Source organism: Lissotriton vulgaris, chromosome 10 (assembly GCF_964263255.1).
Source record: "Lissotriton vulgaris chromosome 10, aLisVul1.2, whole genome shotgun sequence".
Classification (NCBI taxonomy): domain Eukaryota; kingdom Metazoa; phylum Chordata; class Amphibia; order Caudata; family Salamandridae; genus Lissotriton; species Lissotriton vulgaris.
Window position 1 is genome coordinate 1,093,034,017 of NC_141698.1, and position 26,733 is coordinate 1,093,060,749.

At 47.2% G+C, this 26,733-nt stretch overlaps 1 protein-coding gene across 2 annotated transcripts in view; it reads right to left on the bottom strand.

The window, feature by feature from the left end:
* Nucleotides 1-26,733, bottom strand: part of KCNH8 (potassium voltage-gated channel subfamily H member 8) — a 960,407-nt gene that overhangs the window by 588,897 nt on the left and 344,777 nt on the right. For both annotated transcript variants that reach the window (XM_086942172.1, XM_086942171.1), the window contains exon 2: nucleotides 8,513-8,746. In XM_086942172.1, the coding sequence (XP_086798298.1) occupies nucleotides 8,513-8,746 (234 nt within the window). The remainder of the gene's footprint in view (nucleotides 1-8,512; nucleotides 8,747-26,733) is intronic.

Consider the following 26,733-nt stretch of genomic DNA (forward strand, 5'->3'; position numbering starts at 1 on the left):
ATCCAAAAACAGGCTTTGGATCCGATACCTATCAATTAATTTTCAGACTGTTTTTTAATACTTGAACTGATTTTGATTTCCAGATATTCACTTTAATGTTGTTTTTGATCAAGTTTTTTTGTGGAAAATTGAGTGATCCAACTAAAAAGCCAGCAGTGGGTCCAGGTGGTCAAGGGGCCACTTGGCACTTACGCCACGCGCACAACCTGGAGCGGTTCCAAGTCAAATTCCCAAGACTATGTGGATGCTGCAGCATCTGCCCCACGTCACCCCTTCACGTGCGTTCCATGGTGGTCCTGAACAGAAGTGTCCTATGGAGAAATGGCGCTAGACGGCATCCCGTAACTTGGACTTAGTCACGTGGATCGGATAACTACTAAAGCCATATGCTATCTGCCCAGGTCATGTACCAACCTTTGAGATGGTGGCTGCGATGACACTTCATGTACCTACCTACATCAATTTCTTCCATGGGTTTGAGTAGGTAATAAGAGGACGGACTCCTGGAAAAGAAAGTGGCCCTATTATGCGATGCTTCTCTTTAGGAAAGCCCAGCTCTCCATCACACCTGCACCTTCTTATTAAGGGTCTCAAGACATTGCCAGACACCTCTGAGAGATATCTACAGGATTCGGGCTGATCCGCTTCTGTGAATATTCAGGGCACCTTCCCCCCCCCCCCCCACCTTGAAGGACATGGGCCATGGGAACCAACAGAGCATATTGTTTGTGGTATCACGTGTCAGTGGGTCAAGTAGAGGTCTTTGCCATGCTTGAGTTGTTGGGTTATCTGGTGTGGTTGATCAGAAACTGAGCCCTTCCGGGACCGGGCCAAAGCTCTGTACATAAATTCTTGGGCAATACACTTTATCTCAATCAGCCCTGGCCTCATGGTGACTCTCACATTGTTGGATTCTGCTGTCAGAAGGACCACCTTTGGCTGATGCTGGTTGATCATCCACCTCAATGAATCTAGTCTACAGGCTCAACGCGTTGTCTACCTTGTCCTTGTGCTTTTACAGATGTCAGGAGAGCAGCAAAGTGGCAGATCCTGAACCCACGCGTGAATCAGCCATCGGAAGAACTGGAGATGACAAGATGGGAGCAAACCAGAGGTCCAGTGGTAACGAGGGTCAGGGGAACCCAGCCAGGCCAGCCCCTTGAACGAGTCCATCGCGTCAATCTTCTCTCCCTGGCAAAAATATCCCAGAAATACTAAGCACATACCAGTTCTTCAAATACAATGTTCACATTGGCATTTCAACTGGGACCACATGCTCCTTCCGATAATGGGCCATGGGCGGCCACCAGCGGGGAAGATTTCACCCCATCATTCTGCCTTCTAGAGAGTCGTGAACTCATGGACGCAACGCACAGTGAGCGGACTCTACCAGCAATGAGTCTCATTCCAGTGGAGTTCAAGGGTTTGACGCGGAGTCACTTAATAATGAAACCCCCTTTCTTTCGAGTGAGTGCTGCCGCTGGGGTTTGTTTGGGCCCCCCCTACACCAGGAGTTGGTCCTTATCCTTTAACGTGCTCCAGAAGTGGCATCTCACTGCTAAGATACATTTTAAGTTTTGTTGCAATCTTGCCTCCATGCTATTAAGCATTTCCCCATTTTTTGTCCTATTTTTGCTGCAGGGGTGGGTATGGTTAGTGTAGGAAATTGGATTACTGGTTTAGAGGGATGAAATCCTGGTCAAGCAGCAACCACAATTCTTCTTGAAGTGAAATGCAAACAAACCCTAATTAACTTCTGCCACGCTCTATGGTACCCTAACAAAGTACCTTAAATCCAGGCAATGGAGCGCTACTAGTTCCCGTGTTGAGGATTTGTCGTATAGTGGTGGTTCTGATGAGGTTGTGGGCTGCGATACGAGTTCCTGTGTTGAGGATGCATTGTGCGGCTCTAGAGAGCTTTGGGACTGATATGTGAGGTCCTGCAGTTAGGATGCGTCATGCAGTGGCGGTTCCGAGGGAGTTGCAGGACTGCGAAGTGAAGTCCTGCAGTGAGGCTGCGTCATGCAGCGGCGGTTCCGAGGAGTTGCAGGGCTGCAATGTGAAGTCCTGCAGTGAGGATGCGTCATGCAGCGGCGGTTCCGAGGAGTTGCTGGGCTGCGATGTGAAGTCCTGCACTGAGGGTGCGTCATGCAGTGGCGGTTCCGAGGAATTGCAGGGCTGTGATGTGAAGTCCTGCAGTGAGGATGTGTCATGCAGCGGCGGTTCCGAGGAGTTGCAGGACTGCGATGTGAGGTCCTGCAGTGAGGATGCGTCATGCCACAGCGGTTCCGAAGAGTTGCAGGACTGCGATGTGAGGTCCTGCAGTGAGGGTGCTTCATACAACAGTGGATCCGAGGAGTTGCAGGACTGCGATGTGAGGTCCTGCAGTGAGGATGCGTCATGCAGCGGTGGTTCCGAGGAGTTGCAGGACTGCGATGTGAGGTCCTGCAGTGAGGATGTGTCATGCAGCGGCGGTTCCGAGGAGTTGCAGGACTGCGATGTGAGGTCCTGCAGTGAGGATGCGTCATGCAGCGGTGGTTCCGAGGAGTTGCAGGACTGCGATGTGAGGTCCTGCAGTGAGGATGTGTCATGCAGCGGCGGTTCCGAGGAGTTGCAGGACTGCGATGTGAAGTCCTGCAGTGAGGATGCGTCGTGCAGCGGCGGTTACGAGGAGTTGCAGGACTGCGATGTGAGGTCCTGCAGTGAGGATGCGTCATGCATCGGCGGTTCCGAGGAGTTGCAGGGCTGCGATGTGAGGTCCTGCAGTGAGGATGCGTCATGCAGCGGCGGTTCCGAGGAGTTGCAGGACTGCGATGTGAGGTCCTGCATTGAGGAGGTGTCATGCAGCGGCGGTTCCGAGGAGTTGCAGGACTGCGATGTGAGGTCCTGCAGTGAGGATGCGTCATGCAGCGGCGGTTACGAGGAGTTGCAGGACTGCGATGTGAGGTCCTGCAGTGAGGATGCGTCATGCAGCGGTGGTTCCGAGGAGTTGCAGGACTGCGATGTGAGGTCCTGCAGTGAGGATGTGTCATGCAGCGGCGGTTCCGAGGAGTTGCAGGACTGCGATGTGAGGTCCTGCAGTGAGGATGTGTCATGCAGCAGCGGTTACGAGGAGTTGCAGGACTGCGATGTGAGGTCCTGCAGTGAGGATGCGTCATGCATCGGCGGTTCCGAGGAGTTGCAGGGCTGCGATGTGAGGTCCTGCATTGAGGCTGCATCATGCAGCGGCGGTTCCGAGGAGTTGCAGGACTGCGATGTGAGGTCCTGCATTGAGGAGGTGTCATGCAGTGTCGGTTCCGAGGAGTTGCAGGGCTGCGATGTGAGGTCCTGTAGTGAGGATGTGTCATGCAGCGGCGGTTCCGAGGAGTTGCACGACTGCGATGTGAAGTCCTGCAGTGAGGATGCGTCATGCAGCGGCGGTTCCGAGGAGTTGCAGGACTGCGATGTGAGGTCCTGCATTGAGGAGGTGTCATGCAGCGGCGGTTCCGAGGAGTTGCAGGACTGCGATGTGAGGTCCTGCAGTGAGGATGCGTCACGCAGCGGCGGTTCCGAGGAGTTGCAGGGCTGCGTTGTGAAGTCCTGCAGTGAGGATGCGTCACGCAGTGGCGGTTCCGAGGAGTTGCAGGGCTGCGTTGTGAAGTCCTGCAGTGAGGATGCGTCATGCAGCGGCAGTTCGGAGGAGTTGCAGGGCTGCGATGTGAAGTCCTGCAGTAAGGATGTGTCATGCAGCGGCGGTTCCTAGGAGTTGCAGGACTGCGATGTGAGATCCTTCAGTCAGGATGCATCATGCCACAGCGGTTCCGAGGAGTTGCAGGACTGCGATGTGAGGTCCTGCAGTGAGGATGAATCATGCCACAGCGGTTCCGAGGAGTTGCAGGGCTGCGATGTGAGGTCCTGCAGTGAGGGTGCTTCATACAACAGCGGTTCCGAGGAGTTGCAGGACTGCGATGTGAGGTCCTTCCGTCAGGATGCATCATGCCACAGCGGTTCCGAGGAGTTGCAGGACTGCGATGTGAGGTCCTGCAGTGAGAATGCGTCATGCCACAGCAGTTCCGAGGAGTTGCAGGACTGCGATGTGAGGTCCTGCAGTGAGGGTGCTTCATACAACAGCGGTTCCGAGGAGTTGCAGGACTGCGATGTGAGGTCCTGCACTGAGGAGGTGTCATGCAGTGTCGGTTCCTAAGAACTCTGGGGTCTTGCGTCAGGGATTCGTCACGCAGTGCCAGTTCCAATGTGGGCTGTAAGGAAGTGCATTATGCTGTGTCAGTTCTGCTCAAAACACCACAGCTGGCCTGACAGAGCACCTTCGGCCCACTTCCTAGGGTCCAGGACTGGGCTGGCACCACTTGGAGGACAAGATTCCCAACCGCAGAGTGGAGGTGCAGGGTTAAAGATGGCTGAAGCATTTTCTGCCCCAGAGGCTCTGATTAGGCGTCCAGCCAACTAGCCGTAGGAGTCCCTCAAGAGGTCCTGGGTTAAAGATGCAAGATGCAGGTCCAGTCTTTCTCACTCAGGCAGGAGGACAGTAAGGCAACAGGGCAGCAGAGTATGAGTTCTTTCAGACCAGCTTGGCAGTTTTCTACAGATCCAGATGTGTACTGAAGCGTCGGGTTTGAGGGTCACCAGTTTATACCTGATGCCAAGTTTGAAGTGGGAGAAACATTAAGGGTCCTCCCCCTACAGATGCGTTTCGTATTGCATGCTTCCCTGTCCCGGCCCAGCTTGTCCTGCTGTCTCTGATCACAAACAATTCTCTATAAATGTGTCTAGGAAAACATGCTTGGGTTTGGAAACTTAAAATTTTCACCAATAACTCAATTTTCCAGACTGGAGTCTCGTGATAACAAATTAATTACCCAACTCTAACTAATCAGACGTTTCCATGTGGATATATTCACATGTAGTGTTCATGTCAAAACCAAACTATTCTATCAAATATTTCTGCACAACTCAATTCAATGCAGTGTTATCTTTCTGTAGCATTGTATGGGTGCCAACGCCTTCTACGTTTAGGAGAAGGGAGATAACTAAAGATTGAAAAGAGCTGGATCTATGCCAGATTTAGAAGGGCTTGATCTGTGCTAGATTCAGAAGGGCTAGATCTAAGCTGGGTATTTACAATAACCTCTGATCTATAAAAGATTTGCTGTAGGGTCAGATTAGTAAATGTACTTGTGCAGCTAATCTAAACTCAGAGGCACAAACACCTCTGTTTAGGAGTGTATACCCACAGTTGCAAATCTGTGAGTTTTCACAACACTTTCATGCACTCTCCCACACTGGCTACACCCAGAGATTTACATTATTATCACCAGTTATTAAGCGCATAGCTACCCGAAGGCATCCCACGGCTAGCAGCAACAAGCAGAGCAGAGACGAGGTGGTTTTAGAGTGGCATTTTGAAACAACTAGGTTTTGTGTAGCTTTCGAAAGGAAAAATGGCGGGTCTCTGAGCAAAGGTGTGGGAGAAGGATGTTCCACAGTCTGGCCTTGTTTTAGGGAAAAGAACTGCCTCCACATCTTACCCTTTTAGTTTTAGGGATTACAGCTAAATTTAAATTAGCCGAGCAAAGGCATTTCCTGGTATTCTAGAAAGTGATAAGAGAGTGATTAATTAAGGGCCCCTTCCCCCATAGGGTCTTATGGGCTATGCACAGAGATTCAAATTGTATTCTTTCAAAAATTGGCAACCAGTGTAGGGTCTTCAAGGCCAGCTTGGTAGACTGAGTTTTGGGACAATGAGTAGCATCCTAGTGGCACGGTTCTGCATGACTTGGAGTTTACTTAACGTTGATTTAGAGGCTCCAAGATTGAGGGAGTTACCGTAGTGCAGGCGGGAGAGGACCAGGGCTTGGTCAGTTAGACTCTGGTGGGCATGCCACAAGCCCAGAAGGCCAACAGAGGTCTGACCGTGCGGTCCCCTTAGTCAAACCAATTCCATTCACATTTTATGCAAGATTAGAACTGAGATAAGGTCCACATATAAACAAAACAATATAACAAATTGCATAACTTATGTTCATATACATTAAAAAGACAATTCAAAAATATGAACACTTTTTGACAAATGACTTGATCCTTAAGAGTGAATAGAAATTGCCGAGCCTCAGCTACTGTCTTAATAATGCATTGTAAAAACATCAGCTTTAACATTTGATGGGGAGGAAAGGGAATTGTAGGACAACCAAATAATACATCATTAAAATCCTGACTTCCCATATTACATAGATTACAAAGTTTATCCTTATCTTTGGAATCAGACCAATTCGTTAACACATTTAAAAGAATTAGATTAATCCGTAATAAAATGACGTATTCCATGTTCTAGGTTCCAAGACAGATACCTCTGAGCTTCCCAAAACCATCAAGAAGTTGTTATCACCTCAAATTTTCTTTAATTCACAGTATTTTACATCTAACTGTTTACTTTTTAAACTGGATGAATACTTTAAAAATGTTTTAGTTGAATATAGGAGAAAGAGTCCAGCGAATCCCGCTATAGGTCAAATTGATTTAGCGTGTAGTTAAAATCCCTAAAGGATAAATATTTTCCAAGTGTTGATTCAAAGATTTCTAAGTGCAAAAAACCCCTCAGTGAACTCTCCTTACCCTTTAAGAGCTTGCATCCCCAACGGATCACACAAGACAAGCCTTGCACATGACAACTTGTTAAGCCAAATTCTAATCTTAGAGTAGGTACAGGCATAAATTAAAACAACATAATTCACACAAAATGTGATCTTCCATCGTCTCCAAGAAATCCCAGTTTGACCTGTTGATTGATTCTATGGCATACAGTAAAGTCAGTGTAATTTATACCTAATATATACTGATAACAAATCTAAAAAATGCCTATGACCCATTGCCTTATATAATGTTCTTAAACCATTTGCATGCGCCTCCCTTAGTCCTGCCAAATGCAGGATTAAATCCCTATCTAGAGGAGAAAGGGGAAGGTATCACCCCTAAATTGTTTTTTGGTGGGTAGAGGAACGGTTTTTTCCATGGATAAAAATATTTTCCACATGGACACAAAGGAGAAAAAACGTTCAAAGTGAGAATGCACTTCTGCAAACTATTTTGCACGTCCCTAAATGTACAGTTATCTGTGTGCTTGCAAAAAGGATTTTTGTATGTAAGTAACCAGGAATCTACGCCTGGGGAATTGTGATTGTGGAAGCTTCTCAGGTAAATACTTTCTATTCTCTTTGTAAATCACCCAAAACTCAGAAACTTTCTGCAAACATATGGAGAACCCTAAAGAGTACATATGTGTCTTTCTGAAAACAACGCCTGTATTGTCATCTGCCGTATGCATGTTTTTCATCAGCCCTATATTACTTTTCTCTGGATCCAGCACACAATCAGTGTTTAAAGCTCCAATAACTGCCCCTAGAGAGGAGACCAGTATTCATAATGTTTTAGTGGCTGGGTAATGGCGCGTCATTTGAAGCCCCAGAGAGCACTTGGCCTAAATAGATGCACCACCGTGTTCTGTCCCCAGTGCTGGCAGTACTGAAGAAACCTGAGTCCTGAGGTGAACAAGGGGTGGGCCATGCACAGGGCTGGTCCAGGGGGTGCACAGTGATATCCAGTGAAGAATTGAATACCAGGTGATGGGAGGCAGGACAATACTGGGGGATTCCGTCGAAAGTCCGGACTGGAGTGCTTGACCGGAAGGGATGCGGGAGCTTGCGCTTTGCAGTTAGATGAGGATGAAGTAGAGAAGAAAGATGACTTCAGCAGCCTGTACCTCTAAAGCACCACACTGAGCCCCCCACCTGCAGCCTGCCAATGTCTAGGTCATCTATATAATGCACATAGCATCACTTACTTGCTTCCTTTTTGATCCTTAAAATTCAACTTTGATGCGTTCTTTTCTATTGATTTTGTAATGTCATTATGAATCTCTTGGTCATGCCAAGCCTATTGTTTACATATGTCCTGTTGTTCTCATCACCCTGTAATTGGGCCCATGGTTTTCAGAAATAACAGATAGTGGCATCATACTCAATACAGCTTCTGTCTTGTGAAATGTGTACTATGAGGGGTCATAATCCCATCTGAGCTTCAGCTGGTTGAAAGTTGACAATTTCAAAAGACTTGTACAACCCCCAAAGAATTCAGCATTGAGAAATAACATCATAACAATGAAATAATTAAAAAGAACATGAGCCATCACAACTGACGATTCATTGAAACGCTATGTGTTGACTTTGAATAGACTACAATTTGGTTCTTAACATTGACTGCAAGACATTGTGCAACCTCTGGCTTTCATCTTTAGCATATTTCATATTTAGTCCAAATATGTATTCATTAAAAAAATGAATGTAATTGAAATTAAGCTACATTGCAAAAATATTATAAATAAATACATATTTTACATTTAGCACATTTAGCAGCATAAGGGAAAATTGGATAGGAGATACTGTGTGACTCTGTGCCACCTGCTGATGTATGAGACAACTTGTGTTCATGAGAAGGTTGAAAGATGTGGGCCCTCACTCACCATTCTTCTTGTAAAACATGATCTCCCCCTTGAACTCGCTTTTGTCCTCCAGGGACATCTCGATCTCCAACGTCATCTGCTCGTTGGTCTCGGCGCCGAAGAGAAATTTGCAGCTGCAGCTCTTCTGCATGACTTCAGTGCGTGCGAAGCCCGCCAACTCGCAGAAGCCATCGGAACAGTAGACTATGGGGAACCCCTTCGACACCTGGGCGTTGGCGAGGATGAAGTTGCTGTCTGTGGAGAAACACACCAGAGGGTCTGACGTTACAAAGAGCATGGCGTTGGATCAGCCTGACTGCAGCTGGTGGACCACATCTGTGTCCACATCAATAGTCACACCGCTTTTAATCAACCAGAGTAGGGTGGATGTTAAGAATATACAATGGCAGGGGTTTGGTAAGGAGTTTAACCTACAGGAAAGATGCTAAATCTACCTTGCTGCTATCATGTTCAGAGAAGATAGAGATAGGTGTTGAAAAGATACTAAAAATCCTCCACCTCCAACTACTGTTATCTCTTTATCCCATACTTACCATATCTCACTTTACACAGTCTCCAGCACTGTGTTCCACTTCACCTCTCAAGATACCCTACAGAGCCCAACCATTTACTCCCCTCCGCTACTTCTAACATCACTACACCATAAAGTTATCACTACCTCATTCTCAGCTTTGCTTTTTCCAAGTCCATCATCGCACCTGGTATTCAAACGTATCCTCCAACAACTTCTCTTCAAATTTGAGTTATGAGGGGCTTAATATGAGACTGGCGGTCCACCAACCGCCAGAATCATGGGGTCACAGTGGTGGTTGTCTTCCAACCACCTTATTATGACCAGGGCAGTCATGCCACCCTAGGACCACAGCAATCACCAGGGATCAGAGACCCCTGGCGGTGACACAGCGGTCTTGAGGCAGCAATATGCTTTGCGGGGCCATTGCAGCCCCATCAGGCATATTAATAATAATAATAATAATAATAATAATACTGATACTTGTATAGCGCGAGCAGCTACCTCTCGAGGAGGTGTCCCGGTGCTGGAAGAGTACTTCAGCAAAGCAGGGGGCACGGGGAAATGCTTAGGTTTTCTGCATAAAGAGCCAGGTCTTTAGAAGCTTCTTAAAGCTAGCTTCTGTCATAGCCGATTGGATGGCAGAGGGCAAGGCGTTCCAGAGTTTCGCCGTGCCAGCAGAAAAAGATCTGCCCCCAAGTCTGGCTTTCCTCCTACAAGTTTCCTCTCTGCCACACTTTTCATGGCAGTGAGACCGCCATGCAAAGTGTGGCTTGAGGTAGCAAAGGGGGCCCGACAGGTCCCCCTTGTGCCTCTGCGCCACGGGGTGCATACAGGGGTGCACATGTTTTATGGCCCTGTGTGCATGCACCCCAGTAGCTGCACAGCATGGAAACGCATCAGCCCATGCTGTGCAGGCACTGATTTTGACGTTCCCATTGTGGTGCCTATTTCATAGGCACAACGAAGGGAACACCAAATAACTGCCTTCCAGACAGGAGAAAACTCCTAATCTGGCAGGAGGTTCAACCATGGGTTTGGAGGTGCGGGAGCGGGGCGGTCCTGCACCCGCACTGCCAAACTCATAGTAAGGTCCTGAGTCTACTCGGTCTGGTGGTCCCCCACTATCACTGGAGCTCCTCTCAGGAGTCACCTCTCAAAGTTCAACTCTCATCACGTATCTTCTGCCCCTTAGTTGTGCCCTCCTCCTCTGATACCATTTAAGTATGGGCGAAATTTGCGAATTCGCTGTTCGCGAATTCGTGCGAAATGGCAAATAAAATCTGCAAGTTCGCGAATTTTCCCGCGAACTTGTGGGTTTTTGTGCCATTTGCACAAATATGTGACCACGTGTGCCTGTAACTTTGCCAGCGCGCCAAAAGGCGCAGAGGTCCTTGAGTGAGCTGGCCATTACAGTGGGGACGGGCGGGAAGACGGTTCATACCGCTAGTGTGTGGTGGACGGGGACAAACGGGCGGGGCTTTTATGCGAGTTCACATGCATCTTGTTTATAAAGGGTCAGAGACCGAGCAGAGCAGAAGATGAGGAGAAAGCAGCCTCCTGGTCACAGGAGCTACACGGGGATGGCGTACGGGAAACTCATGGATGCAAAAATACTTTTGGCACAGGACCCCAGAATCCTTCAGATGTACAAGATAGCTCTGCTGCGCGTGTTGGTACAAAGCCATTCTGATCCTGCTGAGTGGGTTCAGGCGAATGCCGCTGCTGCTGCTGGACAATGTTCCAACTCATACTGAACTGCCCCATACAGGCATATGCTGGTGCTGGGCAGAAGGGTGCAGTGGCATGCAGGTGCTCCACACCTGGTACATGCGCATACCTGTGCCAGGAGGGACACGTGTTTATTGGTGCTGTGTAGCAAGTTATGACTTCACATTTTGACTGCACCAGACGGTGGTACCACCTACACGAATCAGGAGCATCCAGGCACCAGACTTCATGGTGCAAGAGCATAATGGTGCTGTGCTGTACAGGTATATATGTACTGGGGCCAGGGGGGCACTTAGCACAATGTGTGCTCACACCCAGAGGGCTCCCAGGCAATTGAGCACAAATGATTTTCACACTGAGAGGGCTCCAGGGCAGTTCAGCAGCACGGGGCTCACACCCACTGGGCCCCGAGGCAGTTCAGTAGCGCGTGGGCTCACAACCCCTGGGCAGCTCAGCTGTGCAGGGGCTCACACCCACAGAGCTCCTGGGCAGTTTAGCAGCGCCACCCTCTGGTTCATCACTGTCACCTTCTGGTTCATCACTGCCATCCTCTGGTTCACCACTGCCACCCTCTGGTTCACCACTGTCACCCTCTGGTTCATCACTGCCACCCTCTGGTTCATCACTGCCACCCTCTGGTTCATCACTGCCACCCTCTGGTTCATCACAGCACACTCTGGTTCACCACACCACTGCCACCCTCTGGTTCATCACTGCCACCCTCTGGTTCATCACTGTCACCCTCTGGTTCATCACTGCCAACCTCTGGTTCACCACTGCCACCCTCTGGTTCATCACTGCCACTCTCTGGTTCATCACAGCACCCTCTGGTTCACCACTGCCAACTTCTGGTTCATCACTGCTACCCTCTAGTTCATCACTGCCACCCTCTGGCTCACCACTGCCACCCTCTGGATAATCACTGTCACCCTCTGGTTCATCACTGCCACCCTCTGGTTCACCACTGCCACCCTCTGGTTCATCACTGCCACCCTCGGGTTCATCACTGTCACCATCTGGTTCATCACTGCCACCCTCTGGTTCACCACTGCCATCCTCTGGTTCATAACAGCACCCTCTGGTTCACCACTGCCACCCTCTGGTTCATCACTGCCACCCTCTGGTTCACCACAGCTCCTTCTGGTTCACCACTTCCACCCTCTGGTTCATCACTGCCACCCTCTGGTTCATCACAGCACCCTCTGGTTCATCACTGCCACCCTCTGGTTCCCCACTGCCACCCTCTGGTTCATCACTGCCACCCTCTGGTTCATCACTAGCACCCTCTGGTTCACCCCTGCCACCCTCTGGTTCATCACTGCCACCCCCTGGTCCATCACTGCCCCCCTCTGGTTCGCCACTGCCACCCTCTGGTTCACCACTGCCACCCTCTGGTTCACCACTGCCGCCCTCTGGTTTACCCCTGCCACCATCTGGTTCATCACAGCACCATGTGGTTCACCACTGTCACCCTCTGGTCCACCACGGTCACCCTCTGGTTCATCACTGCCACCCTCTGGTTCATCACTGCCACCCTCTAGTTCACCACTGCCACCCTCTGGTTCACCACTACCACCATCTGGTTAAACCCTGCCACCCCCTGGTTCATCACTGCCACCCTCTGGTTCACCACTGCCACCCTCTGGTTCACCACTGCCACCCTCTGGTTCACCACTGCCACCCTCTGGTTCACCCCTGCCACCCCCTGGTTCATCACTGCCACCCTCTGGTTCACCACTGCCACCCTCTGGTTCATCACTGCCACCCTCTGGTTCATCACTGCCACCCTCTGGTTCACCACTGCCACCCTCTGGTTCATCACTGCCACCCTCTGGTTCATCACTGCCACCCTCTGGTTCACCACTGCCACCCTCTGGTTCATCACTGCCACCCTCTGGTTCATCACTGCCACCCTCTGGTTCACCACTGCCACCCTCTGGTTCATCACCGTCACCCTCTGGTTCCTCACTGCCACCCTCTGGTTCATCACTGCCACCCTCTGGTTCATCACAGCACCCTCTGGTTCACCACTGCCACCCTCTGGTTCACCACTTCCACCCTCTGGTTCATCACAGCACCCTCTGGTTCACAACTGCACCTTCTGGTTCAACACATCACCCTCTGGTTCATCACTTGCACCCTCTGGTTCACCACTGCCACCCTCCTTATCTGTAAGTGCTTCCTGTTGTGGTTTAATTTTTGTGACAGCCTGGAGCATTGGTCCATACTTGTAACTATTCTCTTACCCTGCTTCGAGGGTCAGAGGAGGGTCAGAGAATAGTTGCAAGTAGGCAACAACTCTGGAGGTGCCTCTCAGGAAGCACTTACAGGGTTACAGCAGGTGCCCAAGTTGAAGTTAATTTCTTTGTAACCATTTTGTAAATGGTTACAAAGAAATTAGCTTCAACGTGGGCACCTGCTGTAACCCTGTAAGTGCTTCATGTACTTCAGTTTTTGAAAATCCGTCCCGCACGCGATTTCGCGGATTTATCTGCAATTTCGCGAGATTCGAGGACAGCGAAATTGCAGAAAATCAGCGAATTCCGTGAACGGAACGGATTTTACGCCCATGCTTAATACCATTTCCCTCCTCCACTGGGACCAATTCTTCTCTGAAACTTAGCCCTCTCTTCCCTTGACTTCCAGCATCTCTACCAGTGTTGACAGAGGCTCTTAATGTTCTACTTAGATATCTTCCTGCTTGTGTCACACTTAAGATAGTGTTAGGTACCTTATTTCACAGTTTTGAACTTACTGTTATATGTGTTGAGCTTTGAGAAGAATTTCCGTTTAAGAAATGTCATCCCTGTACCACTGTTGCTAGAATATTATTTAGTGGCCCCAGGTTCTGGGGAGTGGGGCTGCCCCTGTTGGTTTTAATCCCTGTTAGCAGTAGACAAGAGTGCAATGAAATCCCTGGAGAAAAATGATAATCCTAGAATCCCTTGCCTCAATCTATTCCATAAAGTACACAAGAGTCTCAAACCCACCCCGGGCAGACCAATTATTTCAGGTCAGAATTACCTTCTAGAAAACACGTCCATTTCTGTTGACTACTTTTTACTACCAAGTGTGTCTTGGCTACTTTCTTCGTTGAGAGCTTTGACTTGAAATGGCAGGAGGATTCCATAATGCTGGCATTGGATGTGACCAGCCTTTATGGAAGCACAGAACATGAATTTGGTAATTATTGCAATTTCGGCTGCATCAAACATCTTTTTATTTCGAAAAACGTTTTACTCAATCGTGAACTTTGTATTGTTTTCAGATTTATGTTTTTCTTTTTGTGCACTGGGTAATGTATTCCTCTTTCCCTTCTACTTTGAAGCTTTCCAACTCCTTGGAGCTGTTTCTTCTGTTGGATGCCTTTGCTCACGGCCAATGTCGTCTGCTCCAGTTGTACAGAACCCCAATGCTTGTTAGATATGGTACGCTCTATATAAAAACCTGATATGAATAAGTAAATAAACAAAGAAATGAAGCCATTTCCTACAGATCCCACCTCACATCTCTTTGCTCCACCTCTTCCTGTCCATCACTTCCACTAGCACCACTCTCATCTGCTACCGTGACACTACTCCCCATGTCCTGACGTCTTCTCTTCTTCTCACCCATCACCTTCCCTCCTTAGCTATCCCACTCCTCACCCTGTATCCCCCCTGCCATCATACTCCCTACATGCCCCATTCATTGTCATGCATGGAGGCTACATCCTTTCACCCTGCCAGGCATTTCTAATCCCACCAGATCCAAACCTCCCATATTCATTGATGTGTTCATTTACAAAGTTTATGAAGTGCGAACTAGGCAAAAAAAAAGTGCCAGGGCACAGAGCAGAAAATAATATAACACTAAGTTATAAATCAATGATTTTGGCCTCTAGATTAGATGGTGGGTGGTCAGTCTCCGCATTCTAAGGGTGGTGCTCCTGGCCTGGTAACCCCAAGATATAGTGTACGCCCTTCAGTCTTAAAGGCTTTAAATATGTAAGGAATTCTTTCTCCTATGAATGTTTGTAAAGCAACATAAAAACACAAGGAAAAAGATATAACATAAATGCTCAGTTGATCAAGTGAACATAAAGTGAGGAATGGCGTACGGCAGTGCAGTATGTCTTCTTTCTGTACAGCCCTATGCCAATGTGAAAGGGCAGGAATGCACCGTATTTATTGAATATGGAGCATTCCTGTCCTTTCCCCCAGTGCTGGCTCACAGTTTGCTGCATATCGCCAACTTAGGCACCATTGCGCCATGGTATAAGGGTACCTCAGTTGCAGGCAGCATTATTATTGTGCAGGAAGGAGCAACTTACTGCGCAAAAACAATTCCGAGTGGCGTTTGCAGCACACATGGAAAGAGGAAAGAACGAGGAGAAATAAAAATACTTACACCTCATTACGCCTGCTCTGGTGTGGCACAAGCTTTTAGAGCTGCCCAAGGTACACATGATTGAGTAAATCTGGGGCAGCGTCAAAATCCATGGGTGTTGCGTGGGAACACTCACCGCAACGCCCATGGAATGCCTCATTGACACAGAGTAAGGCAACGCAGCAACTTCCGCTGCTTCGACTTACTCCATATCTGTGAGGCCGTACAAAACCACCCCGGTTGGCTTTGTGTCCCTTCGTTGATATGATTGAGAGGCTTGCACCACCGGAGCATAAAAAAGTGACTATCTTTGTAAATAAGCCCCACAGTGCTCAAAAGTGAATAAATGGCGCACGAAGGTGATCACAAGATAAGAACGAGAAGACCAAGACTTAGGGCAGGATGCATGACCCATTTTTGCATGCGCAAAGGGGTTTGCTACCAGTTTGCGCGTGCAAAATCCTCATGGGCCATGAACAAAGCCTATTTAGAGAGTTGCAAATTATTTGCAGCTCACTAAATAGGTTTTGCGACTCGCTGTTAGAAAGGGGAGTTCCCTTCCTAATTGCAACAGCAAAGTCATGTACCAATGTTTTGCGACCACAATTGCGGTCACAAAACACTCACAAATTAGCATCCTCTTCAGTAGAGTGGTAATGGAGTTGCAGATGGGAAGGGGTCCCCAGGGGACCCCTTCCCCATTGTGACTGGCTCAGAAAATATTTTCTAAGGGCAGGCAGTGGTCCCAGGAACCACTACTTGCCCTTAAAAAATGAAACAAAAACATTTTCTTTTTTTTTTTAAATGCATCCAGTTTTCCTTTAAGGAAAATGGGCTGCATAAAAAAACACTGCTTTATTTAAAAGCAATCCCAGACATGGTGGTCTGCTGAGCCCAGCAGGCCACCATCCCTGGGAGGGCTTGCCATTCCCAATGGGGTCGCAAATTGTGAGTGGCTCATTAATATTCATGAGCCTCGCGTTTTGCCACCCCATTGGGAATCACTAACAGTGTCTCTGACACTGTTGTACATAGCATTTTGCGAGTCGCAAACTGCAAGGCGCAATTGCGTCGCAATTTGCAACTCACAAAATGCTTGGTCGTACTTCTGGCACTTAATTTACTATTCACAAAGTAGGTGTTTCAAATACAAGTTCCATAAACATCCTCTCTGATTTGAAGTAATCAAATAGTCTTTTCTACCAGAATGCCCTTGAATCATGCAGAGTAAAATCTGCTACCTTCAAAGCCCCATTACTTTCACAGAGTGGAAAGAACACTATTGTCTCCAAATGTCCTTTTTTCTTGAAATGTTATGAGCCTTGGATAATGGTGTGTCTGTTTATTCCCTGTTCCTGGTATTTGTAAAAAAAAAAGTCATTTTTCTCTCTACTTTACAGCATGTTGCAAAATGAAGATCATTCATAAAGTTCATCGATGAATTCATTGATTTTATTTGGAGCCATGCTACTGATTGATCCCATGGGCACAGGTGTCCTCATAAACAATCTTCTATAGAGCTTTGACCTTTATTAAAGCAGCTGCTTTTTGTGATTCCCTGGCCTTCTGCAATCTCTCTCTCTGTCTTTATTTGTCTTTATTACCCTGCTTTCTTTTAAAATTGTTAAGTTGATTTTTGGAAATTGGCTTGTATAGCAGAGCTCACAAGCCACTGGATGAAGAACTATGTAATATAACAGTCAACACCAATGGCACTCACTGTCCCTGCTTCAATCTTTTTCTTAAAAAACTGAACATTCGTACCTCTCCTGTTCATTTATTTTACCAATTGAACATTATAAATAAACCAAAGTCACTATTGTGCAACACAGAACTCAATTACACATTGTCGGTTAATTAATGCAGACATTGGTATTAGTTTGTAAACCAACAATATCCAGACAAAGAGAAGGAGCAGATTGGGAACATAGGAGAATAATCAGATAGAGGATATGGTGGATGAAACTTAGGGGCATATGTACAAGCCCCTATTGCCACGGGCATGTCACTTTTTGTCACGTTCCCGATAGGGGCCTTGCCTTATGTACAAGGCGGTACAAAAGGGGGGTGGTGATGGACGGAGCATTTGAATCAATCAAACACTCACACCCAGTCAAAGGATCTGGGTTTAATCCATCACCGTTCTTTAGCCCACTCTGCCACCCCAGTTCAGACATGGCTATATGCAAATCAGTCTGACCCTGTGCCTCATGGGAACAGTCCAGCCCAAACTGCCAAGCCATGTCTTCCCTGGACCGGAAACAAGCTTCCGAGGACCGGTTTCTGGCATTCCAGCCGTCTTCAGCCCGGCTTGCTTGAATCCAGTGGCAAAGTGAGCAAGGCAGCGTTAAGCCACTTAAAGTGGCTAAACGCTACATAAGACCCCCCTTCACGCTATGTTTAGCGTGAAAGGGGCGGGCAGTGGGGGTTGAGGCAGGCGTTCAGCCGCAACACCCATTGTATTTGGCGTTGCCCCCTATGTACAAAGGTGGCATATATAGGAGGCAGCGCTAAAATTAAGACTGGGAAAACCCTGGTTTTAAGTTGGTGAAATGAGGAGAAATGCATTATTTAGCCTAGTTTTTGCTTTTTCCATGTGTGCTACCTTGTGTAGCACACATAGAAAAAGCAAAATGCCATGCTTTTTTATGTACAGGAAGGTGTACATTTGGGCTTCTATACAAATGGGCCGGAAGCAGCTCAGTGCAGTTTATGCAGGACTGGACTTACTAAATCAGCACCAAGAGGCCATTCACAGAGATTTGTAAAAAAAACTCCACATGATTAAGAATCATGAGGCTGGGTCCAGTTTGTGTATACATGCAAACGGCTGCAAATGCAGCCATGGAGGCCAGCAAGGGGCAGACTATCTTGACCTTTGCTGACACATTAGCAACGTCCCAGTATTTGAACTATTTTCTCTTAAACGAATAAAGAGCAATAAAAAAGGAAGTAGGACTTTGGGGTTGGGGGGGCGTACATTGATTCATAGCACCGCTGTCTGCGGTATTCGCGGCCTGCAGCCTCCAGACGCGTGATGGAGGCTGGCCCTCATGGGCGCAGCCTCCCCAGCTTGGGGAGACTGTCCCTAATTGGGCGTGACCTGCAGCCTCCACATATGTGGTGAAGGCTGGCCTTCATGGGCGCGGCCTGCGGCCTCCACACGGGCGGCGGAAGCTGTCCCTCATGGGTGCGGCCTGCGGCCTCCACACATGTGGTGGAGGCTGGCCCTCATGGGCGCCGTCTGCGGCCTCCAAACGCGCGGTGGAGGCTGTCCTTCCTGGGCGCAGCCTGCGGCCTCCACACGCGTGGTGGAGGCTGTCCCTCCTGAGCGCAGCCTGCGGCCTCCACACACACGGTGGAGGCTGTCCCTCATGGGCACAGCCTGCGGCCTCCACACACATGGAGGTGGCTGTCCCTCAAGGGCGGGGTCCGCTTTGCAAATGGCCACTGACTGGTCTGTGGTAACTTTTCGAAGTGTTGTGGCTCAGGAAGCTGCTCCAAAGCCGTTGATAGAATTCCTTGTGAGTTGTGAGGGTGGGCATCGCTCTTTTATCACATCCCCAGCCACTGAGACTCATAAGGGTCATAGTATTAATGTTGTGGTTCACAAAGACTTTTGTGACGTTTCAAAATTGTATTTTTACAGCCGCAAAACCTGCCAATGTGCACTTTACTGGCTTTTCACTCGCCAAGACGCCTGACTCATTGTTTCTACCTTATTTCGTTTTTTAATTATTGGAACTTAAAATAACATCTCGCATCACTCCTTTTCTTCATTGAAATATTTTCATGGAGAACTCATTTAAAGACTATTCTCCATAAATGCATATCTGACGATTGTTACATATTGAGCATGTCAAAAGTGGAAGGGTGAGGGGAGGCACAACAGTTGCAATTTTTTTGCTCACACTTTAGTGAAGTTTTTTGGTTTTTTTTTACAAAACTTTGCAATCTTTATTGGTTTGAAGACGTTAAATAAACAAGGGAGACATTGTATGCAAAAAGTAACTGTGAAACAATTAAAATATCCTTCTCTGTGGACGTTCTCTTGTAAGTTGGAAACCCCAGAAAACTTATCAACTCCGAAAATTGTGTAGCTTTCCATCTTCACCCAGTTTTGTGGGTGAAATTAAAAATGTTCACAAACCCAATCATCTAACAGAGGCTGTGCATCAACATTAACCAAAGCGTGACACATAGGCTCTAACCAGAGAATGTAACAACACCAGGTAGGAAAGATGAACAGTAATCCCCAAACAGGACAGTGTAAAATGTGTGTTATCTGCTGACCTGAAGTTTCCATCTTCCAACTTTTTGAAAAATACATAAATATTGTCCATTTGGCAGGTAATTTGCAGGGGTACGTTTTTCAGACCGGTGCATTAGCATGTTTCGGGATGGCAAATGCCCTGCTCTGCATCTCTAGTGTACCCTAAAAATCAAAACCATGATATCGATGGCAGATAATATTGAGGAGAAAATGTCAAAGATAAAATATCGGCAGGTATGCAGTTCGAGATATTCCATACCTGACTTCCGGTATATGGGCCCGAATGCACTTAGTACTTTTGGCATTCACAGAATGAACTTACTACTTTTGGTATTCACAGAAGTTAGGATTTTGTCTTAAGTTTGTCTTAAGACAAACTTAAGACAGACTTAAGACAAACTTAAGTCAGGATTTTGTCTTAAGTCTGTCTTAAGTTTGTCTTAAGACAAACTTAAGACAAAATCCTAACTTCTGTGAATACCAAAATAGTAGTAAGTTTAGGATTGAGTCTTAAGTTCATTCTGTGAATCGGGCCCTCAGTTCCTTGGTGACATGTACATCTTCAAGGTACGTAGATGTGGAGTTAGGAATAGCAAATCTATGCTTTCCTATATCCACTCAACTTTCGATATTTTGACCATCAATAGTCTGTCTTCGATTTTCCTGTGCCATGATATCTGGGGGTCTATATTCAGTAGTGAAACCTACAGGACTATTTCACATCCTGGAGGCACACTTTTCAGCATCCTTAAGAGTAGGTTTCTGTGTATCTCAAGAGAGGAAGTGGAAATATGGAATATTTGTGAATACAAACAAAGCAAGGTTTTCATGACCCCCTCCAATGACACTCCCCCCAACCACTGCCCTTTCCGGCCCTACCTCTAAATGTGTAACTGCGGAAAACCAATTACATTCCCAGATATCTACACAGTCAAAATTCAATTTGTCCTCAGAAAGATCTGCAATCCTGATTTATTGAATGACGCATATGTGATTTCTGACTGCAAATGAAACTTTTTGACTCTGGTACTAAGCTTCAGAGTGAACGCCAACAAGGCACATTTGTGATCAAACTGTCGCTGGGCAGCAAAACTGCAAACCCATAGACCTGTCATCGTTTGGCTTGGTTTCCCCTATCTTTTTGCCTTTGACCTCCTGTTTTTGACTGTGGGCTGAATTTCATTTTTGTTGGTTTTAGGACTCTGGACACTTTACCTCTGCAGACCAGTAGTAAAGTTCAAGTGCTCCCTGTCTAAAATGTAATGGCATTTGATTTCTCCATGATTGACCTATTTTATTCCCTAGTACCGTGCACCAGGTTTTCCCAGGGCCTGTAAGTCAGATGCTATCAGTGGGCCTGCAGCACAGATTGTGTCAGCCACATGAGAGCCCTGCAAACATGTCTCAGGTTTGCCATTGCAGTGTCTGTGGGTGCAGTGTTTAACTGCCATATTGACCTGTCAAGTACACCTACTTGCCAGGCCCAAACTGTCCCTTTTATTACGTGTAAGGCACCCCTAAGGTAGGCATTAGGTAGCCCCAAGGCCAGGTTGCAGTGTATTTAAAAGGTATGACATGTGATTTGAAGTTTTATATGTCCTGGTAGTGAAACACGGCTAAATTCGTTTTTTCTCAATAGTAAGACCTATCTCTCCAATAGGTTAGTATTGAAGCTGCCTTGTAACATTTTGCAAGTGTACCTTCCAATTGGAAGCTGATAGAAAATTGGAGTTTGGTGTCTCTGAAAACGCCACTTTTAGAAAGTGGGCATTTTCTTACTTAAACATTATTTGTCCCTAGAATACATGTCGGGGTTGTATGACAGTTGGGCTTTGTGAATTCACTCTAGACAGCCACACAAAGGGATCTGAGGTTTGCCCTGCATGTCCTGATGGCCCATCACCAGGCTGATGGGTCTTCTTGTGCTAAAGTGGTGGGAGGAGTAGACACTTGCACCTGAATATAGCTGTGCCTGTCCCCTAACAAAGCAGTCTCTACACCCCTGTACTGTGTCTGGAGCCAGGGCAAGGAAGGGCAGGTCCTTGTGCACTGCAATGACCTTTCTTTGAAGTTTACCTACGTCAATGGCTGAAATAAGTATAAGTATGGGACCTCTGACACCACATACTCTGCACACTTCTGGACTGAGGACATTCTGCCAAGAAGAGCTTTTGTGCTGCCAGGAGGGGCTGCCACTTTGCTGCTTACTTTGCTGTGTTGACCTCCTGCTTCTGTCTTGGGAGAGAGAGAACTGGACTTTGCTCTCTGCTTCCTGCTTTCTAATTTTCTCCAAGGGCTTTAGTTGACCTTGCCTCCTGTTGGAAGTGCCAGGGCCATCAAAGACTTCCCCTGCAGCTCCTGGGCTTTCCTGACAAGAGCCCTACTCTGCCAAGTGTTACTAAATTCAGTTTCTGGACCCTGCACTGGAGCCGTAGTCCCTGCCCAACGCAATGACCGCGACTTGCAATGCAGGCCCCAATGCCACCGCATTGCTTCTGAGGAACCACTACGGAGGGAGTCCCGAGTAGCACATCACTGAAGTCATTGGCGGCGGACTCCATCACTGCACCTGTGGCCGCATGGTGGGACATTGACACTGTGAAATTGATACTGCGTTGCTTAACTCTTGGTCATTCATCAAACCCAAATCATATGCGGAACTGACGCCTCGCCGCCAATGCCGCATCAACTCTCTGTGCCTTGGAACGTCCCATCCACCGACATGCCAACAATCTGCACCAACAGTAAGGAACCGACGCCGCACCAGCCCCCGCAACACCTCACCCTCCAGCACCTCGCTATGTCTTTGTGTTGTCAACGTTTTCAAGGTACTGTAACCAGGGACTGTACGACTCTGTAACGATTGCGGTTGCCCCCAAACTCTGAGATTCTAGTCTGTCAAGTATGTCGCTATAGCTCCAGTGGGAGCTATCATTTTTCTAAGCACTGGAACTGCATTTACTCTTTGAGGATTCATATTTTGATTTGTGGATGTTGAATTTTTGTTGTTTTGGTCTTGTTTTACTCAGATAAATATTGGCTATATTTTCTGGTGTTTTTCATTGTGTTTGTGTGTTGTGTGTGTGTGTGTGTACAATAATTTACACATTTCCTTGGAGGATAAGCATGACTGCTCTGGCCAAGCTACCAAGGGGGTGAGCAGGGGTTATTTTGAGGGTTTAACTTGCTTACTCTGACTGGAGTGGGGGTCACTGCTAGGAGAATGTGCAAACCACAGCTAACCGGGGATCGAAAGATCAATGTAAATACATGTAGAATTGCATGCTCACAGAGAGTTATAAACTCGAACTCTCACTTTAATTCTAATTTGTTTTTTCCCTCTGCACACTCCTGGCTTCCAGTTTTTTTTCCTACAGTTGGCATCACTCACTGTATCACTCACTGGAGTTATTTTATTTTCCCTTGGCCCCCTCTCCCTGTTTCCTTTCATCAGGCTCCTTCTTCTACTAAACCTGTTTTGCTTCCCTTTGTCAATTTCTGCAGCTTGTAGGATTAAGGGGATTTTCAGGTATTCAGGAAAACAGCTGTGCGGTAAATGTTCCAGCGTAGGCAGCTTAGAGCCTGCAGTGCGTCTGCAGCTGGAGGAGGAAGGTTTATTGAAACATATGCGGTCTGAGAGGGCGGAGGGGGGTGTGGGTGGCCCCACGATGACTCTAGGCAGAAAGAACCCCATCTTCGCCCCCTGGTCATTGGGCCTCATTCCCAGAGTCCTGGAGGCTGACATCCCTTGTTTGTGAGACTGAGCTCGGGTATTTGTGTGGCATGAGCAAGGGTGCCAAGTCTAGGGTGACAGGTCTGTCTAAGCATGTGGTCTGAGGAATAGGAATCCAGACAATTAATCTATAGGTCTGTCTTTGTCTAAATCCGCTTTTATGGACACTAATTGCATCACATACTGATGAGAAACATTGTCTGAGCACTACCCTGCCTGTGCCATCTAGAGTCAGAGGCTGCACTCCCGCTGCAATTTGTATTTCATGCCTGATACAACCACACACATGCAGATTGTAAACACTGCATTATGTGGGGCACTTGTTTAGCGTAGTCACACAGGCATACATACACGTAGTATTGATTTCTTGTAAAGTAGTGACATGCACACACAAACATGCACACTATTTACACAGCACTATTTGTGACACTTGTGTACTGTAATCAGAAACACACACACACACACATTTTTATCACTGCACCCTTTGAATCACATTTCACCCTGACGATCTCTCCAACAGCTGGGCCATCCGCTCTTCATCAGCAACATTATTGAAGAAGCAGCCCACACACCCCTCCACAATCCCACCAAGGACAGCCATTTCCTGCACAACCACCCACCCAGCCTCAGGTCATGCTGCAGCTCAGAGACATTTGTCTTGCAGATCATAGAGACTGGTAGAGAGGACCCCGACCCCGTGGCGTTGCTTGGCCTCTCGGCAGCCTTCAAGGCTGTCAGCCATCTCACCATCATCTAGAAGTCTTGTATGGGATTTACTAGCAACATCCTTCACCGGTTCAATGGCATCACTTCCATCACATGGACACATGCAGGGAATACAGTCTCCCTATTACCTGTAGAGTCCCCCAATGTTGCACCAGGTCCCCTGTCAGTGTCATCCTCTACATAGAGCCTCTGGAGCCTGTGCTCACACATAATGATGATGAATGCATCAAACTGTGCCTGCCCCTCTTCCAGGCCTGGCTGTCCAGCATCTCCCCGAAGCTCAGCCCAACCAAAATAGAATGTCTGCTATGACTAAGAACAACAAGCTACATCTGCGACAACTCTGGCAAAGCAACACAAACCTGGAGAAAATCAAACCCCAACTATTACACAATATAAATTGATTTGAATTCATATTACGCCCTTACCTTTGCCTCATGGAACACAGCATCAAGAACAGCAAAGGCCTGGAGCCAGCCAAGAAAGGGAAACTATTCCTACCGGAAAGCCACTTCAGCATTGCTGCTCAAGCCCTCAAAGTCTCATGTGAATATAAAGGCAACACCTTGGCCCATGGCCTTCCAAATCCCAGGATGCCCCTTTTGAGGGCACCATTCATGCCAAAGCATTCCTCAACAAAGGCCTGAAAAATATATTTCCCCCACCCTGATGAAATTGCATAGGCTCATCTTGCTTGCTTGCTCCACCTCCAAAAATAACCGCATCATCTACAAAGCCATCACAACCAACATCTCTGACTGACAGTTCAACATCACTGACAGCTCTCGACGCGCCCACTCCTGAACACTATCATACTGGAGATGAAGAAGAGCAAAAAATTATAAAACAACACGCCTTTTATGTATATGCACCCAGGATCTGGAACAACATTCCTATATCTATCAAGCTTTCTCCACTCTACTTCATTTTAGGAAAGAGCTAAAGAAACAATCTACTTCATCATGATGCATTAACAGCCCACTTAGGAGTTTAAAACGCAGCTTTCCTCCAATCACTCGCTGGCTGAATCTTTGCCTTTCAGCCCGTATGATGTTCCACTGCTTTTCTGCTCTGCTTGTTCTATATAAATAACACTGATATATGTAAGTATATACACACGTAGTATAGTCATTCACATACAGGAAGGAAGGAGTGACACATCCAGACACTCATTGTTTCTTGTGTCTTTTTGCCCTTACAGCATGATTTTATTGTCTGAAGAAAGTAACAGGCTATTAAATAACATCTATGGAAATGCAGTAGGCATAGTACGCAACTGAGAATGCAGTCCTGGGCACACGTAATTGGGTTGTATGTAAAATGGTTGTATTATCTCGCTTTGAACAAATGTCTGCGGTCGACACCAGTTAGTACCTTCAAATGTTTTTAATATTTTGATGGAGCAAAAACAAACAACCAACCAACACGTGTTTCGTCACATAGGGGAAGTAAACCTGTGACTTCTTCAGGGCTGTGTGGCGATGCAGGAGATGTTGCAATGTCGCGAGGCCAGTGATAATTCCAACCCGGCAGTGGTGGTTCAAAGAGGACCAAGTAGGGGTCCACTACTTAGTTTCTTGTAGTAGAGGGAGGAGGCCCAAAGTGGATGGCACCTCCAAATTGCTGAGTAGCAAGGGCGGTCTGGCCACTGAGCGCACGTAGTTCTCAATCGAAGTGAGGACCGGCTTGAAGCGATGTGTAGAAGCAGCGGTTGTGGAAACGAGGAGTTAGAGCCGTGGGCAATGAGTTCAGTGTCTCTGGGAGGTTAATAAGACGGGTACGTCATTATCAGAAAGTTGTCTCAAAACAGTCGGGAGGCTTGGGGGGGAGACACTGGTCCACTCTTGTTCTCCGGATGCGGACTAGGCAGCTGCAAGTACTCAAACCTTGCAATTAAGTTTGTGCACTTATGGGCACATACACAAAGATGAGCTGCCAATCTGTGCTTGTGATGCATTGGTGCCATGTAGTTAAGTAGACCCATGTTGACTATAAATTAATGGCCTAAGGGTATCCCGATACTGCAAACAGGCCATTTTAGGACGTGTGGCTGTGGACTGAAGCTGTTTCAACTCTAGGTTGCCGACTGTGAAGGAATGCCGCTGTGCTGTTGGCTAAAAGAGTTCTGTAAGGGGTGAAAGCGTGTGCTGGTCTGCCCTGTTGGATGTCATGCATGGAATGGATGCTGCTTTCTGTGAAAGATGGAAGCTTGCTTTGCCACTGACATTGTGTACCTGTTTTGTGAGGAAGCAAAGATTGTACGGCTGCAGCCTGGCTTGTACCTGCCCTCTAATAGGAACATTGTTATGCTATTGACTTAGGTGTACCTGTCCCCTGAAAGAGGGGAGCCTGCACTGTTTCTGTCCAAGATGTACCTCTTCTATGAAGAAGGGATGTTTCAGCAGCAGCTTTTCATGTTATGAAAAAGAAAGGAGATACTGAATGCACTTGAATAACATGCCCTATGAGCAAGGCCACTGGAATTATGCGATTGTGTGGCTGGGGTGATTTTCGCATTATTGTAGATTTGCCGCATTTGCCACACAATTTATCATCATTGAAATAATCTGCAGCTTTTAACAAAAGAATAGTTTTTAGCTCAAATGGTTCAAAAGTTGGTAAAAATGCTGCGATGTGTGTTGCAGCACAGTGACGGGTCACCTTTCAACATTTTATTGATATATTTGGCTGTTAAACTGGAACTAAATGAGGTACAGCAAATGCCCAAACAGTGTTCACTCTTCAGGCAGGCAATAATAATTCTATTGGCTTCTTCCCAGTGTTAGCCGGAACTCACAGGTGAAGCGTAACTCACTAGGTAGGTGAGGTTCACCATCTTATATGAGCGCATGGATGTATGGTAATCCCATAAACTGATT